This window comes from Muntiacus reevesi, chromosome 2, assembly GCF_963930625.1.
Source record: "Muntiacus reevesi chromosome 2, mMunRee1.1, whole genome shotgun sequence".
NCBI classification, from domain to species: Eukaryota; Metazoa; Chordata; class Mammalia; order Artiodactyla; family Cervidae; genus Muntiacus; species Muntiacus reevesi.
Genome location: NC_089250.1, coordinates 46,256,318 through 46,275,536, shown reverse-complemented (window position 1 = coordinate 46,275,536; position 19,219 = coordinate 46,256,318). Strand labels below are relative to the sequence as shown.

Sequence of the window (19,219 nt, the reverse complement as noted above, 5' to 3'; positions counted from 1 at the left end):
CTCATAGTCTTGGCTGGAATGTAATTTACAATCTTTTAGAAGTCAACTTGGTTAACATTTATCAAAAATTTAATGCGTATGCTCCTCTATCCAGCAATACTACTTCAAGGAGTTGCCCGAATTACAAGAGATTGGCAATTAGGTTAGGTTACATTTGTAGGATATGATGCCATCTTTTTAAGAGGTGCTGATAAACAAAACATGAACGTGGCATAAAATTAAACATACTTTAGTAAGCACTTTGCTGAATTCTTTATGGCATGAACTCATTTTCATTTTTTAAAATATATAAACTTGTAGAGGAAAAAAAACTTAGAAAGTTACATACAGTAAATGATATCAATTTGTGTGTAGGTGGCGGAGGAGGTTTAAGAGCTGGTGGTGAGGAGCTGTCTGTTTTTTTAATCATAACTGTACCTCCCTTAAAGCACCTACACTCTTCAGGCTACAAGGTGGCTTTTCTTCCTAAAGAGTCAGACAAACTGATACGACTGAGCACACAGGCTGGATTTACGTTTCACTCACGGCTGTAAATTTTCTACCCCTCAAGCGGGAGGCTGACGAGGCACCAGAGTCGCCGCTCATCGACCATTCCCGCCCAGTCTAGGACCGATTTTCACACTCACATGGACTCCTCTAACGGGTGCCGTAATAAGACAAAAAGGCCCGAACTCCAGCGCACGCCTATGTGCGGGGCCTCCGAAACACTCCGCCCCTGCCCCGCCCCCATGCCTGCATCCTCCAATGGGTGTTCGGGGTGGGGCGGGTTTCGTGCAGTGCAGGGACAAGACTGGTTCTACAGTCTCTCCGCCCAGGCAGCGGGAGGGCAGCGTGATGACGTATCAACAAGGGGCGCGGGGGCGTAGCGCGCGCTAGCAGACGCGGCAGTATTAAACGGCTGCAGGCGCGGCGAGTTGTTAGTGGCTTCCTTCGTCTTAGGCGCTCGTAGTCGTTTTCCGCCTCTCGCTCTCATCCTGTGAAGCCTAAGCCGGCTACACCTTCCTCACTCCTACCTGTAGCCGTGTCATTGCGACTCCGCCACCATGTTCGAGGCGCGCCTGGTCCAGGGCTCCATCTTGAAGAAGGTGCTGGAAGCGCTTAAGGATCTCATCAACGAGGCCTGCTGGGACATCAGCTCAAGTGGCGTGAACCTGCAGAGCATGGACTCGTCTCATGTCTCCTTGGTGCAGCTAACCCTTCGCTCCGAGGGCTTCGACACTTATCGCTGCGACCGCAACTTGGCCATGGGCGTGAACCTCACCAGGTGAGCTCCAAAGCCTCGGGCATCCGGGCCTTGGTCCACTCCTACGTCTGGCTCTTGGCGGGAGCTCCGACGAGCCGGGCCCTCATTGGCTGGCGTGGGCCATCTGCGTCTTCTCATTGGCCTGCTGCGGAGTGAGGGTGGTGGCGGGACCCAGCAGAGCGCGCGGTTTGCAAAGCCCGCGCTGGCTGCAGCGCGAACAGCGAACCGGCTGTTTTCCGCGCCAAAGTCACAAAGCGGGTGGTGGCGGGAAAATGATGGACTTTGCGGTGCCAGGAAAAGACTGTTGCAGAACGCTTTGGTCATTAAGTGCAGGCGACTTGGACGAGAAACCTTGGTCCTGGTTGACTTTATAGTGTATCCTAGTTCTGTCACCCTATCTAGGGACCAGAGTATTTCTTTTTTTACTGCAAAGTTGCGGTGAGCACCCTAAGATCCTGGACTTGAAAACTTTCTCCAGGGCAGTGGCGTTCAACTTTTGAAATACACATATTTAAATCTTAAAGCTTATGATAAATACCATGTTGACAGCTTAAAGCTTATGATAAATACCCATAGTACATGCAGTGTACTTTAATAGGTGTATTAGGTCATTTTTAAAGATAGTTGGCCCGATAATTTACTTCACCCACCAAAAGGGATTTGAAATTCATAAAATATTGTTCTTTTATTTATATCCAGAAGCGAAATTGCTCTTGGTATATTGTGGGCCTTTGGGGTATAAATACTGCCAGATTGCATTCCAATATGCCTGGACCGGCTTGCATATCCCCCGTGCAGTACGTTTTCCTAACTCCCCAGTCTGACAGATGGCGTACTGGTTAAGGGTTTCCCTGGTGGCTTACTAGTAAAGCATCCCTTTGCCAATGCAGGAGATGGGGGTTCGTTCCCTGGGTAGAGAAGATCCCCTGGAGAAAGAAATGGCAACCCACTCCAGTATTCTTGCCTGGGAAATTTCATGGACAGAGGACCCTGATAGGCTACAATCCAGGAGGTTGCAAAAGGGTCGAACACCACTTGGGGTCTAAACTACAGCAGCTAAATGGTTAAAAATGGTAACTCCTGATTTTAATTCCATTAGAAAACTAACGATCTTGAGAAGATGGTGTTGATTTAAAACCCTTTGTCTTCTCTGTTTTAGCATGTCCAAAATACTAAAATGTGCTGGCAATGAAGACATCATTACCTTACGAGCTGAAGATAATGCAGACACCTTGGCACTAGTATTTGAAGCTCCAAGTAAGTTTACCCTTCTACTGAGTTATGGTAGAGGAAACTAAAATGCAGTGTCAGTATTTCCCAAGTCTGATGATTGTAAAATATACCTCTTAGTTTTAAACTTACCTGTTTTTCTTCAAATTTGCTTTCTTTTGGTAGATCAGGAAAAGGTTTCAGACTATGAAATGAAGTTAATGGATTTAGATGTTGAACAACTTGGAATTCCAGTGAGTATCAGAAGTTTCTGGTTGAGCATGCTGTACACAGTCATGATAGTTATATAACATATATCTATATAATAACTTAAAGCCTACTTCCTAACAGAACTTTTCTATATATTTGCTCATGAATATTCCAGAGTAGGGTATTTAGACTGACATATTTGTCATTTTATTAAATTATGGTATTCATACAGTAGCTCATTGGTTTGAATTCATTACTGCCAAGGACATATTTGCATTAGCCCCTGCATCTTTTAAAAAAATTATTATTCCTAGAGTGCTTGATTTTTATTGAGAGGAGATTTATCAACATCAAGAGAACATGTGTTTAGATGTTTACAATGCCTAACATGCTCTTGTTTTGGAAAGCAAACCTATTTGCGCTGTTACCATTTGTATGTCATATCCTAATGTCTTCTTGATTTAGACCTCCTGTAGAGTGATAGGTGGAGGCTCTTGTTCCCTGGATAGTGCATTTACTTTTAAAAGTTTTAAGTTCTAATTGGTTTCTTAGTGTGATTATTCTTATAGTTTTTTATATCTGCATTTTTTTTAGTAGAATGTTAAGAAATTACACAGTGAGTGATATTTCAGAGTAATCAGAAAATCTTGAATTCTGAGTTCTTGTTTAGATGTTGAATCTTCAGGAAGTGAGGGTGCCAAATCTTTCATTTCCATGACCTTTACATTTCTTTGTTTTATAGGAACAGGAGTATAGCTGTGTAGTAAAGATGCCTTCTGGTGAATTTGCACGTATATGCCGAGATCTCAGTCATATTGGAGATGCTGTTGTAATTTCCTGTGCAAAAGATGGAGTGAAATTTTCTGCAAGTGGAGAACTTGGAAATGGAAATATTAAGTTGTCACAGACAAGTAATGTTGATAAAGAGGAGGAAGCTGTAAGTAGTTTTTAAGTAAATAAAATACTTTGAAGAATTAAACTAGGTTATGTCCTGGTCTGCTAAGGCTTCTATAACAAAATACCATAGACTGAGTGGCTTATAAACAACAAAAGTTTATTCACAGTTCTGAAGCTGGCATATTTGGTATCTGACGAGGGCCTGCTTCTTGGTTTAAGAAGACAGCAGCCTCCTTACCTGGTGAAAGGGGTGGGGAAGTTCTCTGTGGTCACTAAAAGGCATTAATCCCATTCATGAGGGCTCTACCTTCCTAACCTAAGCATCTCCCAAAGTCCCCTCCAATACCATCGTAATGGAAATTTGGTTTTAATGTGAATTTGATGTGGGGTGGACACAAACATTCTGTCCATAGCAAGGTAATTGCTAAGATTAAAGAGAGCTCTAAAGAAAAACAATTTTCATTTTCTTTTTTTTTTTTTACAATTTGCATTTTCAAGTAACTGATTTGTGAGAATTAAAAGACACTTTTGAAATCTGCAACTGATCTATAAATGCCATCTTACTTAAATTTGCGAGAAGGGAATGCAAATTCAGTGCAGCCTTTATAAACTACAGAACAATGTGTTTGTGTATCAGTCCCACACGTACTCTTAAGAATATGATTGGAAGGCTACCCTTGACTTTCTGGGGGTATTTACTATGTTTTTACCAAATAATTGAGCAACTCAATAAAAGGGTCAATAAAAGGAAAATCTAGCTCTTAAGTAATCCTTATATATTAACTTTTAAATAAAGAGTTTAAATATATATATGTAATAAATATGTATTAGTAACAAAATTCCAGGAGCTAATTCTTTTATTCTAAATTACATCTCATTTCCTTGCCAATCTTGATTTTTCTTTTTCTCTCAATAGTTCAGTAGTTAGGACTCCATGTTTTCACTGATGAGGGTATGTGTTCAATCCCTGGTCTGGGAACTAAGATCTTGCAAGCTGTGAGGCACAGCCAGAAATTTAAAAAGTTCACACATGAATATCTTACTGTTACTATAGTATAAACATTTTATGACATCTAAGAAAATTTATGTTAAGGAATTTTTCAGTGTTCCTGCTTCCCTTGTTATTTCAGTTTATTTGAATCAAGATTTTTAATATGGTCCATACATTACAGTTTACTGGGATGTGCTCTTCAGGTTTTTTTTAATCCATTGTTTCTCCAGTTTCAGTTTCCCTTTCTCCATTATAATTTCATTCGTTGAAGAAACTAAGTCATTTGTTGTCAAATTTCCCAAAGTCTGGATTTTGCTCACTGAGTTCCTTATGTCAGTTAATATGTTTTTCAGATCCTTTTTCTGATAGGTACAGCTCTAGGGGCTTGATGATTTTCAAGGTGTTTTGTTTGAAGGTGGGAGAAGGAGAATATTTTATAGATAGTGGTGTGTCCCTCTATAGGAGACATGAGATATTTGGATATCTTTGTGATTTATCAGCCATAGTAAATTTTGTCTATAATCATTAAGTCATTAGGGTTTGCAGAATTGTAATATATTAATATATTTTATTCCTTTATTTATTAGCTGATTATTTGTTAATGTATACTATAAATGAATGGATTGCAGTTTTCTTAATGTCGTTCAGTATAATGGATCTTTTGTTTTCTCCCTAAGGTTGCCATAGAGATGAATGAACCAGTTCAGCTAACTTTTGCACTGAGGTACCTGAACTTCTTTACAAAAGCCACTCCACTCTCTCCTACAGTAACACTCAGTATGTCTGCAGATGTACCCCTTGGTAAGATAACAAACTTGTTGAATCTTGGTTTTGTAGGTAGTGTATGTGGTACTTCTTAATAATTAACTATGTTCTCCTATTTTCTTTCAGTTGTAGAGTATAAAATTGCTGATATGGGACATTTAAAGTACTATTTGGCTCCCAAGATCGAGGATGAAGAAGGATCTTAGACATTCTTAAAATTCAAAGAAACAAAACTAAGCTCTTTGAGAACTGCTTCTAAGATGCCAGCACACACTTAAGTCTTTTTTGTCTTTGTATCTCTGAATACATATTGTAGATACTGTTTTCTGTAAATAATTTTTTTTCTCCATCCTCTACAACTTGTTTAAAGAAAAGTCCAAAGTCAAATCTGGTCTTGTTAACCAAGTAATACTTCTGTGTTACCTAGGAATAATCCTTATAGTTTTTATAAACAAAAGAGTTTTGACCCTAAATGTGTTTTAAGTATCATTTTCAATTTAAATAAAAGTCATTTGAATTTAAGCATCACAGGACAGTGCCTTCGTTTGGACTACAATGATTGCAGGTATCCTAAAGTTACAATTCAAGCAACTCTTTCATGTAACAGCTCTATTTGTTCAGTCTAAAGTATTCCGAATACAGCGAGTATTTTGGGGTGATTCATTTGCCAAACTAACTTTGGTATTCTGACTTGAGCTCAAGAAATGAAAAGAGAGTAGAACATATATAATACTTAGTATTAGCAGAAACTAACACTTTACAGAAGCTTAATGTTCAGTGGCCTTTATAGGCCTTGGGCCTGTGATAGTTCCCAAGAAGTATGTTTGTGCAAAAATAGTTTTTCTAGTGTAAGTAGACTTTTGGGGAGGGGCAAGGGGGACTTATTCCCCTTAAGGATGAAAATAGTTTCGATGGGTGTCGGGAGTCAACCAAGAAAGTGAAAAAGGCCCAGCAGTAATTGTGCTACAAAGTCACATATTACATTCTAGTTATCCGGTGGTAGAACTCACTGTATCCAGGAGATAAATTATCTTCCGGGCGTGTTGGGGAAGGAGACTGACAGCAGAGGGCCTGGTGGAAGTTTTTGGAGTGAAAAAAATATTTTATCTACACTGTGGTGATGTTTCCACTGCATTTGTCAAAAAACTAACCCAATTGTACTTTATTATATGTAAATTATATTTTAATAAAGCTTGACATTTTAAGCTTTATGTATTGCAAAATGTCCCTTGTGGGCAGGCCTCTTAATGGAGCATGGCCTGAAGATGTGCAGGAAACAAGCACGAGAATGCAGGGTGCTACTAGAGAGCAGTGGGTGAGGTAGACGGCGGCAGAGACTGCTGCGCAGACCCCGGGGAAGGCGGCCTTCCCTGGGCACACGGAGACCTGACAGCTCCAGCTTTCTGGAGCTTCAGCTCCGCTTCCGCGTTTCGCAGCGCTACTGAGCTCTCTACACTGCCCGGGCGGCCGGAAAGAAACACGTGGCCGGGCAGCCCTGGGCCTTACTGTGACCCAGGCGGCGCCGCTGCCTAGGAACCCACCGGCCCCGGCGGAAGTGGCGGACAGCCAGCCGGGACCGCAGAGCCTTAGACAACCCCACGGGGGGCACTCCGCTTCCGGAGCCCTAAGACCCGACGCCTTCTGCGGGCCGCTGGAAAGAAGGCGGGCTTGAAACCGGAACAAGTAAAATGAGAATGCGTCGCCCCCGTTGACGCCACGTCCGGCCCGTAGCCTCCAAAACACGCCATTTCCGGCGTTCAGCCGGTCGAGGCGGGGTGGCAGTTGGGGGAGGCCTCGGGCGCTTCAGCTGCCAACCGTGAGCGAGCTGTCGGCGCTCGGGCTTCGGATAAGGTGTGTGTGCTCGCTGGGCGGGAGCGGAAGCGCTCGCCTCAGGCTGGCGGCGCGGCCCAGACTGCGTTCTCCGCCGGTCAAGGCTGGAGTCATCGGTGTGGAGCATTCACTCTCCAGGGGCACGGCTGGCCGCTTTCCTGAAACCAGATTTTTTCCATCTAAATTCACGTCAGTTCTCATTTCTCTTGCTGGCTGGGTCTGTAAGCGGACGGGGAGGTAGTGTGGAGAGGCCCGTAGTGCGAAGCTGTGTGCTAAGTGCTTTGCTGATGCTTTAAAAATTCTTGCAACATTCAAGTGCTGAAGAAATTTTGGGATTCCGGTGAGGCTGGTAAAAAAGCCTGTTGGGCAGGTACTCAGAAAACATTGCTTTACGTTTTTCCTTTTCCTTGTTTTAGAATTCTTACTCAGCTACCAATAAGCAGTCGTCTGGTGTTCCTCACGCCATGCCCATTTTTATATTTTGATGTAGTGTATGATGTAGTGTATGAATAGCTAATGACAGTATGTGAACTTTTTTAAAGACTGATACAAATCACAGGTGATTAAATGCTCTCAAAACTCCCCACTTATTGGTAGTTTGAACTTAAAGTTTTATAGAATTAAATTTAGATTATCGTGTAATCAGGATCACAACACTTAAAAACATAATTTTTGACATAATTTGATCTAACCATTTTTGAAAAGCTTATAAGAAAAGTACACATTATTTTTTCAGTACTTGATTTGTGCATCATTACAAAATTAGTAAAATGGAACAGGAGCGTTTAGCACCAGTTCCTTTATAATGCTAATTAGGTTGACTGCAGGCCACTTAAAACAGCTTAATATTCAGAATTAAGTATATATAAAGCGCTTAGATATGTTTCACTTTTAGAAATCAGGTAACTTCATGATCAGAATAGGTTTACTTGTTTCATTCACATAACTTTGTGATTTTATGGAGGAAAAGTACACAAATTACAAATGTTTTTCAATTTAATCTTATCTACTGTCTTTTAAGTTGGTGAGGTAATAGCCACAATTTCATTATGGGAGTCAACTTTGACTAGTTTGAACAAAAACCAAGTATTCATTCAGAGTTTTTTTGTTTTGTTTTTGATATAGCTGAAGAAGTAACCTGGAAAGTGAAATTGCTACTTTCAGTGCTTGGAGTGAAGCAGTGCATTCATACTCAGTCATTTCAGTCCTGTTGGTCTCTTTGCGACCCCATGAACTGTAGCCTGCCAGGCTCTTCTGTTCATGAGAGTCTCCAGGCAAGAATACTGGAGTGGGTTGCCATGCCCTCTTCCAAGGGAATCTTACCAACCCAGGGACTGAACCTGGGTCTCCTCCATTGGACTCTACCACTGAGCCAACTGGGAAGCCCTCTGGGGTGGAGCAGAGAGACAGGCAAATCAGAGGACACTGGTATAATACTGGTAGCCAGTAGCTTCTCCAAATGTACAAGAACTTTTACAGAACTTTTGCGTTAAACGGATGATATCCATCAGAGGGAAATAGGCAAAATGCTGATGTGAATGTATTTCATTTCCCACCCTCTCTCCTCTGTCCTAGTGAAATAAGAGAATCACTTGAGTATATGCTTCTCTTGCTTTTTCTGGAAGCTGGGACAGGGGGACAGGCAGTACTGTAGCAGAATGGTTGAAAAGTCAGATGGATTTAAGTGACCACTGTTTCACCTACTCTCTTGTGACTTTGAAAAAACTAGGAAACAGGGAAACATTAATGGAAAAATAAATATGAAGTCTGGTTCTTGGCAAATGTCTTGATTCTTATTCTACCAGGAGAAACTAGAGGAGAGGCATAATGAGAATGTTTTCATGTCAAAGGAATATCAGGCTCTAAAAGCAATGGAGCTTCAGTCGCCAATTGCTAGTATAACATGGCAGCCCAGAACTCCAGTGTGTATAACAAACACATTGTTGTAGCCTGCAAACAATAATACTTTTCTTTGTTTTCATACTGTAGCTGTGTCAGCGTGTTATGATGCCGTCTCGTACCAACCTGGCTACTGGAATTCCCAGTAGCAAAGTGAAATACTCAAGACTCTCTAGTACAGATGATGGCTACATTGACCTTCAGGTAAATGCAGAAAGAACCTAATGACATTAGCTGGCTCTGTTGATGCTGAGTTAGCAGGGAGACCTTCCAGGTTTTGCTGATTGTTCCTAGGGATTAGAGGGAGAGGCAGGAAAGAAACTGCTGACTCTTTCAGCCATAGCCTGCAGGAAAAGGGACCTTGGCAGATTAGTTTCAAACCAATATAAATATTGTCCATTTCTGAGAAATTTTAGTTGTGATGCCAGAGTCCAATAGTTGCAAATTTTATTTAGTTTATCTGGAAATAATCAGATTATTTTTTGTTAAGTAGAATTTTTTAAAGACTGTGTTACCAGTTTGTTTACACTTCAGTCAAAACCAGTTCATCTTTTAAGGGAGAAACTCACTACTAAAGCCAGCAGATTGTGGGAATCTTCCTTCTTTCCTGATGTCATGAGATCCAATTTATTAAAGGTATTCTTTGTGGCAAACAGTAAGTAAAACAGAGAATATTTTTTAAATGTGTGTCCTTCCTGATCTTGTTTATCAAGTACTTAAGGGTGTAGCATCTCCTTTTGCCCACTTCCCTTTAGACTAGACTATTTTAGGTGGAACTAGGATCAAAGAAGTAGCAGGAACCCATCCTTTTAAATAAGTAACAGTATAAAGAAATCAATTATTCTTTGTACTTTTGGGACCCACACTTGAAGGAGAGAGATTTTTTTTATAAAACAGGTTGGAAAAGCTTCCAGTCAGTTTGGTCATACACAAACAGGAGCCAAACCTTAGAAATTTGTCTTTGAATGTTAACCTTGAGTTGAACTTGTTAATAAGGCAGGTTACTTGCTCTGTGGGGCAGCAACTAATGCTTCAGAAAAAGTTGTTTTTAAAACTTTTGACCAGATGCCAACTTAACTTTGAATGCCAGAAATCATTTTTTTTCTTTCTTACTTTTCCAGAGCTTAATGTTCACTCTTAATCCCTGTAGATTAGTACAGCCTTCCATGTGCAAAGGCATGTTTATTAAAAACATGTGTAACATGAAGTGTCCTGTTTTTGTAAGAAAATGATTTTTTTAACAGTACAATGAGTGGTCTGTGGAATGAGACTAGAACTAGAAAAAATAACATTCTGCTGGGATTTCCTTACTCGAGTTATTGTTAGAGCAGTAACTGGAACTTCATCTCCTGCAGTCCTTTTCCTTTCTCTCCCAGAGCTGCACTGGGTGGTAGAGCTTATTCAAGACACACTAAGATTGATTCTTCATATCCTCCCTGCTTTGAAGTCTCAGTCCTGGTATATTCATAATGCTCTTCCTTGTCTTTTTTTGTTTGTTTCTCTTCCAGTTTAAGAAAAGCCCTCCTAAGATCCCATATAAGGCCATTGCGCTTGCTACAGTGCTGTTTTTGATTGGCGCCTTTCTCATTATCATAGGCTCCCTTCTGCTGGCAGGCCATATCAGCAAAGGGGTAAGCTGAGGGGCTTGTGGGATTTCCATAAGATGTTTAAAATGTGAGCCACTCTGTTGTCTTGTATCTAGTACAGCATATTTCACCAGAAAGAAGAAAAGGTTGTTTTTGTTTTGTTTTTAAGATTTTGTTCTCAGATAACAAGATGTTCTTCCTTTGAGCCTCAACAAACTTCTCCCACAGTTCCTATGAGGTGGGTATGGCAGGTGGGCAAATTTTCCCTTTGAGATGTGGGCAGTTTTCCTACCATCATAGTTTGGAACAGCACAGCTGAGTCTAACACTGAGGATTCCTGAGTGGTAAAGTTTATAACTGGAGTGGGATGCTATTATTGTAACTTTGCAATGCCACAGACGTACAACTGTAGTTAGTGTTTGGGCAAAAGCAGTGAGGCTTGTATAGGTCTGGGGCCACTGACCAAGCCAAGACTTTTGGCTCATGGACCAGATCTTTCTTAAATTGGATTTGAAGTTGCTATTGAGCTTCAGTATGATACCTTAGAAACCTAAAGTGGATTTTGGTGATTCTCTCTCTTGGATTGTATAGTAGTGGTAGTGTTAGTCGCTCAGTCATGTCCAACTCTTTGTGACCTCGTGGACTGTAGCCCTCCAGGCTGTTCTGTCTGGGGATTTCTCCAGGCAAGAATACTGGAGGATATTCTTCTCCAGGGGATTTTCCCAACCCAGAGATTGAACCGAGGTTTCCTTCATTGTAGGCAGATTCTCTACCATCTGAACCACCAGGGAAGCCCAAGACAGATGCTTATACACAGCATGTAAACTGATATTGACCATAGTTCACATCTGATCTTCAACACACACCAGACCAGGGGATGATGGTCATATTGCTTTGTATAGGGAACACAGCAAAGAGCTAAAACTCTGGGCATCTTGGAATTAGGAATAGTAGACTGTCACAATAAAATGGCTGCATATGGCTTTTGAGATGTATATAAATTTGCTTTAGCTGTGTAGCAATTTGTCTTTAGCTATTTTAAAAGTATTGTGGCTACCAGAGGCTTACTTAGTGCTGTCTAAATTTGAACATCGAACTTCAGGACTGCCTTCAGTTAACTTTATTAATGATGTAAAAGTTGAGAATGGAGGTGAGGTCACACCTTGTGTGATTTATAAAAGACTACTTTGTAAGTAAAGATAAAGGTATTAACTAAGAAAATCAGTTATTAGATTGTTTTGGTTTTTGGTTTGGTTTGGGGTTTTTTCACTTCTTATTGCAGACATTTCAAATAAAACAGAAGCAGATGAAATAACATAATGAACCCCCAGTACATATCCACAGCTGAACATCAACAGTTAGTGACCTTTTGTTTCATCTATACCCCCAACTTATTTTCCTATGTATACTAAAGCAAATACCAGATTTACATTTGCTGGTAAATTATTATAAGTGTGCATCATCAGTATGCATCTCTAACAGTTTTTACCTAAATCTAGGGGTATTGTCTTAATACAATTTACCTTATTTTTCTAGTCCCCTTTTTCTTGCATACTGATAAATTTAGGAACTTGCTTAGATTTAGATCTACTTTAGTTTTGTTTTAGAAAGAATATTTCATAGGGATGCTGTGTGTTTGCTATTACACATGGGTTCTCAAAACCTTTAATAGTTTTCTTGCCTTCTGGCTCAGTACATTATCCCAGGCCCATCTGTATATTCCCTGTCCCCCAACTTTTAAACAGCCATTTCACTAAGGAGCTCTGGTTTCTTTATGGGAAGTAGATTTAGAGCTCACAAACTGGGCATTAATGATGCCATTACTATTGGTTTTCATTTTTTCTAGGCTTTTTCAGAGACAGAATTAGGAAATAAGTACCCTTTAGAAAACAAGAACATATTGTATAGACATTGACCTAACCAAAAAGTTCTTTTGGGTTTTTCCAAAACATCTTACAAAAAACCTAAATGAACTTTTTGGCCAATCCAATATGTCATAATAGCTGTAGTATTAGATATTTCCCGTGCAAGTTTAAGATTACTTAATTTCTTTGCTTGTAGGTATGTATGTCTATCCCAATGATATTGAAATAATTTCTTCATGCCTTATTTGACATTAAATAGTTTAAAAGTAATTGGAGAAGGAAATGACAACCCACTCCAGTATTCTTGCCTGGAGAATCCCAGGGACAGAGGAGCCTGGTGGGCTGCCGTCTATGGGGTCGCACAGAGTTGGACGCAACTTAGCAGCAGCAGTTTAAAAGTAACAGCAGTTTAATGCTAAGTAAAAGAAGGCTGAATGCACTGTAAATTTTCTTAGCAACTCTTTTAATCCTTAGGATATATCTCCTTAGGGATGTACAGTCGAAATCCAGAAAAAAATAAACAGAAAAGTAGAAAATGTAAAATAAGATAATAGAAATAGCACCAAGTATGTCAGTTGTGAAAGTTGTAGATCATCATTTTTAATGTTCAAATAATCCCCTTCAAGTTCTCTTCCTTTGGTTTTAAGCTTGCTTTCATTGTCATTGTGTGCCAGCTGAGGCTACTTGCTTTACATGTATCAATCACCTCATTTAATTTCCACTGTAACCATGTGAGGTAAATAATCCTATTTCAGATTTGAATGAAGTAGCCTGTCAGTATATCAATACATTGCATGTATAGCTCTGTTAAAAGCAGATCTTTATAGATTGTGTTGTGGTGCTTTAGTCATTCAGTTGTGTCTGACTATTGTGACCCAGTGGACAGTAGCCTGCCGGAATCCATGGGATTCTCCAGGCAAGAAGACTGGAATGGGTTGCCATTTCCTTCTCCAGGGGATCTTCCCAACCCAGGAATCAAACCTGGGTCTCCTGCATTGCAGGCAGATTCTTTACCAACTGAGCTATGAGGGAAACCCAGATTGTGTTATAATAAGGGACAAAAAACAAGGCACAGAGTTTGGTATATTCACAACTAAAAACTTTAAAGGAGTAAAAGTCAAAATATCTGTGAATGAACATGAATAAGTTATTTATAATTTTAGTACTTTGCAATTTTTCTGCAATTGTTAAAGAGACAAAGAGATGTAAGCCTTTTCTCTTGGTAGTGTACTTCCCAAAGCTCTGAAAAGTATATGATAACTGATTTATGAATTGGACCCATGACTTTATTTTAAATTTTAATAACTTGCATGTAGTAATGTTTGCTTCCTTCTGCCACCAGGGGGCAGACCGGGCTGTTCCTGTCCTGATCATTGGCATCCTGGTGTTCCTGCCAGGATTTTACCACCTGCGCATCGCCTACTATGCATCCAAAGGCTACCGGGGATACTCCTACGATGACATTCCAGACTTTGATGACTAGCACCCACCCCAGCCCTCAAGAAAAGAGTCACAGATGGAACTGAGCCCAGCTTTAAGACATTGAGCAGAAACTATGACTACGGGCTAAGGAGTTCTGCAGTTTGCAGATGTTTAACAAAACAGTGGCCAAATTTTATGGGTCCATCCTGAAAGATGTTAACTAAGCTCACAAGTAACTGTCATTCGGGCATTCTCTTATTTTTCATTTTCTGGCCCTGGCAAAAAGCTCCTGACAAAAGTTTTTCTGTATGAATATGCATCATGGGAGAGTAGCAATATTAATTGTATGGGAAAGTGGGAGGTTTTTCTGTAGTGGAAAGTGTTCTGCCACCACCCTTTTTAAAGTTGAGGATTCTTTTAAATAGTCCTCATGGTCAGAATGTTCTTATGGCAAATGAAAAAATGCGATATGTCAGATTTCTTATTACTAAGAAATTTATTTTGAAAATATCTTAAGTGTCTTCTCCCCATACTGTTTAACTTTGTGTTCTAGTGGAAGACCTTGGCACAATCAAATATCATTGTGGTGCATCTATATTTTTCACTTGGTTTCTTATTAACAACAACCAGAAATTTTTTAAACCTCAAAGCAAATTTTCAAAATGTAAACACTTTTCTCTGTACACCAATCCTTGGCCAGCTCTGATCTGGCTCACTGATAGGTTGGCCAGCATATAATTTGGATCATTTTGTCCTGTGTAGATCAAGATGTTCTTATATCATACCTTTTGGTTGTTTCCTAAGGAAAAAATGTAGACGAATGGTTATTATTTAGAGTTTATAACGCTGTTGTTAGCACTTTGTATTAATGTCATTCTGCTGAAGATATTAAGAACTGGCCTGGATCTCAGAGGACTGAACTGCCTTAGCTTGATCTGCCTCCTAGCTTGCAAAAAATGACTTGTATTCAAAAGAAATTAAAATGTCAATATCTAAATCCTAGACTTAAAAATTAATGTTAACCTATTTTAGAAAACAGTTTAATGATTATATGTCTTTGATCCCAATCCCCAGGGCAACCTTCAGTTTTGGTTAACTAGCATTGTGCTTACTTTGCTTTCTAGTCATTGTTTTATTCTGAAGTCAGAGCTATGGTTTTTCCAGTAGTCATGTATGGATGTGAGAGTTGAACTGTAAAGAAAGCTGAGCGCTGAAGAATTGATGTTTTTGAACTGTGGTGTTGGAGAAGACTCTTGAGAATCCCTTGGACTGCAAGGAGATCCAACCAGTCAGTGTTACAGGAAATCAGTCCTGAATGTTCATTGGAAGGACTGATGCTGAAGCTGAAACTCCAGTATTTTGGCCACCTGATGTGAAGAACCAACTCATTGGGAAAGACCCTGCTGCTGGGAAAGATTGAAGGTGGGAGGAGAAAGGGGGTGACAGAGGATGAGTTGGTTGGATGGCATCACTAATGTGATAGACATGAGTTTGAGTAGGCTCCAGGAGTTGGTGATGAACAGGGAAGCCTGGCATGCTGCAGTCCATGGAGTCGCAAAGAGTTGGACACGACTGAGCTTCTGAACTGAATGAATGGATTTGGATGATTATAAGGCTGGAAGTGCCATTGGCTGAGATTTGAAGGGCTATAGGTAGAGTGGTGTTATTGGGGAGGATGAGTTCAGCTTCAGATGTATTAAATTTAGATGTCTACTTGACATCCAAGTGGAAATACTGAGTAGGCAATTGCAATATGTAGATTGGAGTTTGGGAAGGAAGTCAAAACTACAGTTAGAAATTTGGGAGTCAGTATTGGGGTGATATCTAAAAGCTGTTACACCCTCACAGTGGGCACAAATGGGGGAAAATATCTACTGTAAGACTCAGGAAATGAGGGACAGTGAGAGGGTGACCTGAAGCAGCCACCAAGGTTAGGTGCATTTGGTAATGGGAAAATAGGTTGGGGAGTATAGTAGTCTGAAGTTCTTGGGCTGTGACAGTGAAAAGGTGAGGAAATATATAAAGCTTAGTATCCTTGGCAGTGTTTGCAAAGCTAAGAACCAGAAGGCTTTGGCCAAACTAAATTATCTGGCCATTTTTTAAGGGTAATGATAACTACTACTAAGGGGGGGAAAAATTAAAATGGAGTGGTGGGGGGGAGTAAACAGCCAGTTCCCAAGGTTGTCTAGGTAAGTTTCTTGTATCCCTTTCTAGAAATGTTCTAAGCACTATCTGTATCTGTTTTTTAAAAAAAAAACTGACTCACATTCTATAGTTATATAAATTTTTTCCCTACATACTCAGTTTTGTGTATCTTTTATATCCCAGAGATTAGCCGCATTTCTTTTTAATGCACATCATATGTGTAGTTTTCCAAGTTGTGCATGTAGTCATAGGGTCCTAAGAAGAGAGACCATAAAAATCAGATTCCTGGAGTGATAGTCATATCTTCAATCCCCTGAGGAGTGGCCTTTGCTACTGTATTTGAACAGTCAGGTTCATAATCTCATAGTGTAGTTGAAATTGTTAACAGAAGTATTTTTTATTAAGCCAAAATCAGACTTTATGTAACTATGCAATGACAGTAGTGGTATATTCTCGTGCTTTCTAGAAAACGTATAAACCTCCATAATAATGGTCAGTGTTTCTTGAACGCTTTGCCAAATGTTGTGCCAGGTAATTTCATTACATGTTTCTACTATATTTTAATATTTAGGAAAACCCTGAATTGAGAAAGATTCTTAGATGAAAAGTTAATATTTGGGACTCATGTTTAAGCAAAGTGTGCCCTAGATTTATAAGGATTTTCTTATTTGCAACAGCAATTATGCCTCTCATTAGTCATTTCCAAGGCTAAAAATCCTCCCCAGTTGTTAATGTTAATGTTCTGTTAATATATATGATGGCAGTTTCAGGCCCATTCTCTCTGGATAAGCTTTACCTGGTCTGTGTGCCAGAAGCATGTTGGTTGCTTCCTTTCTGCCAAGAATTTTTAGGTGCTATAACTTTATTATAGGAAAAGATAAGGCTTAGTCAGTGAGAAGCAGAGGTTGGCCAGAATAGTTTTAAAAATGGAAAAGTTCAACTGAACCTGATTTGGGGCTTTTCTTGAAAAAAAATCAGATTTTTATTGCTCAGAGGCAACCAATTGGAGCAAAATAGTAAGTGAAGCAGCTTTGAGCAGAATTGTCAAATTCACTGCAGTCCCCACCATTGCTTGGTTCCTTTTGCATCAGACCTGTTAGTTTTCTTCATTAAGGGCAAAGAGTGTATCTTACAGTTTCACAAAGTCTAATACAGTGCTTGTGGGCATTTAGGTTTATTGAATGAAGAACCAGCGCATTTCTGCACCAGGGTGCAGTGTTTTGAGGTACAAACAGATGGGCTGGTCTTGTTTCGTTCAGTTATCTAAATGACCCTCTTCAGCTGCCGGGGAGGCCGGCTGCTCTGTAGACAAGATTTGATACTACCTGGTGAATCAAGTCTGCCTGACACTCTCTGCTCAGGCCAGTGAGCCCAGTTCACAACCACCTCCAAGTCGCCTCCTCCAGGTTGTGCACAGAGGAGCCTCCATTACTGGTCCAGTGAGGGAGGCAGGTAAGGGACAAGAGCGGGTTTGACTGCTGACCTTCGGAGGGTCATGAGTCAGTTCAGCTTATTTGGTTTGTCATCTAAATTCCTATCCTAAGGCTTCTTTCCTGGATTCCGTCCCACAGGCTCCTAGTCTCACAGTGTGTAGTTCAATTATGGTTTAATGCCAGCGTGGGATGGGTATAGACTGTGTCTCGTTTGCCACAAGGTATTGCACAAACTTCTTCTGGACCCTCGGTTTCCTTATAATGTAGGGATAAACCAGTTCCTACCCCATAGGGTAATTGTGTTGCCGTTTAGTTGCTAAGTCCTGTCCACCTCTTTTGCAACCCCCGTGGACTGTAGCCTGCCAGGCTCTTCTGTCCGTGGGATTCCCCAGACAATACTGGAGTGGGTTGCCATTTCCTACTCCATGGGATCTTCCCAACCCAGGGATCAAACCCGTGTCTCCTGCATTGGCAGGTGGGTTCTTTGTTGCCAAACCACCAGGGAAGCCCGGGGTAATTGTGAGGGTTAAATAAAACAATGTAGGAGGGTGTTTCACACAGCCTGGTACCCAGTAAGTGGAAGCTGCTGTTTGAGAGTGAAGACGTTCACTCCTTTGGCTTCAGGAAGTAGTGCTGGGAATGAAGTGGAGAGGAGAGAGCCTATCTGTTATCCCTGAGGCCAGCCTGGGAAAACTGCCGTTCCATGGTGGAGTGAACCCAGAGCCAGGGGGCAAATCCAGCATGGTAGTCCTGCCTCCTTCCCTGACAGCTGCCTGTGGGAGGGGGTGAGGAGGTCTCCAGCCCCCACCCTTCTCCAACATATAGCTGCTCTAGTCCTGCTGTTGTTGAACACAAGGGGAAGGGAAGGACCATGGCATCCCACTGTAACTAACACACAGACCGCCAGAGGCCCCGCAAGGAAGGCTGTGCAGCTGAGATGATGCGGCTGGAGAGCACCATCGAACCACCTTTCCCTAGAGCCTGTGGCCTCTTCCTGCCATGGTCCCTGTTGGACCTCTTTTCTTCCTGCACTTTCACTTCTCAGTCTTGCCCCCTTGTTATTCCAAGTGGGCTCTGTGGACCAGCAGCATCAGCAGTGTCCTAGAGCTTGTTGAGTATGAAGAATCTTGGGCCTGCCCCAGACTTCTATATCAGAATCTGCCTTCTAATAAGACCTCCGAGGAGTCATTGCCTTGTCAGTGCCTGAGGACCACTGATCTGGGGTATCCCGTGCCCCAGTCCATTCCCTCCCTTTAGGACTGGACCTCCTCTGGTAGTGCCAATAGTTAGGGATAGAAGGTACCCAGAAGGGTAGCCCCTCCTCCATCCACCATCATTCTCTAGCTAAACAGTAACCCCCAGGGTCTTGGGAAAGCTTCACAGAAGTGGTACAGAAAAAATGCAGGACAGCTTTGTGAAGATTCATTTTTGTGAGCAGTGAGAAATCGAAACAGAAAAATTCCCACAGATGGGGAAGGTCCATGGCAGGAGTGGAAGCACACTTTGGTGCTCTGAAGGCCAGGAGAAGGGACAACATATACTTTATGACCTAATTAGAGACAGGATGTTTTGTCTTGATGTCTGGGGGAGGCTGACCTGGTGGTTAAGAAATTTACCCTGGGGGAAAAAAAAGAATAAATAAAAAAACCAAAATAAGAAATTTACCCTGAACACTGAGTTGCTGGCTTTGCTCCCTGTCTCCCTGGGTCTCTGATGCCTCCAGT

General features: G+C 41.1%; 2 protein-coding genes across 10 annotated transcripts; both read left to right on the top strand.

The window, feature by feature from the left end:
* Positions 1-846: 846 nt before the first annotated feature.
* On the top strand, positions 847-5,837 carry PCNA (proliferating cell nuclear antigen). The gene is made up of 6 exons (XM_065921464.1): positions 847-1,264; positions 2,403-2,500; positions 2,639-2,706; positions 3,405-3,599; positions 5,228-5,351; positions 5,442-5,837. The coding sequence occupies exons 1-6, from the start codon at positions 1,044-1,046 to the stop codon at positions 5,519-5,521; spliced, it is 786 nt and encodes a 261-aa protein (XP_065777536.1). The 5' UTR covers positions 847-1,043; the 3' UTR covers positions 5,522-5,837.
* A 1,216-nt stretch (positions 5,838-7,053) lies between these two features.
* On the top strand, positions 7,054-16,220 carry TMEM230 (transmembrane protein 230). Of its 9 annotated transcripts, none has more exons than XM_065921455.1 (5): positions 7,150-7,166; positions 9,144-9,248; positions 9,602-9,680; positions 10,553-10,675; positions 13,838-16,220. In XM_065921455.1, the coding sequence occupies exons 2-5, from the start codon at positions 9,226-9,228 to the stop codon at positions 13,976-13,978; spliced, it is 366 nt and encodes a 121-aa protein (XP_065777527.1). In that variant the 5' UTR covers positions 7,150-7,166; positions 9,144-9,225; the 3' UTR covers positions 13,979-16,220. The 9 variants fall into 9 exon arrangements, with proteins under 9 accessions (XP_065777532.1, XP_065777530.1, XP_065777527.1 ...); XM_065921454.1 differs by lacking the exon at positions 7,150-7,166 and adding an exon at positions 7,174-7,334 and having other exon boundaries at positions 9,135-9,248; XM_065921460.1 differs by lacking the exon at positions 9,602-9,680 and having other exon boundaries at positions 7,054-7,166.
* The last annotated feature ends 2,999 nt before the right edge of the window (positions 16,221-19,219 follow it).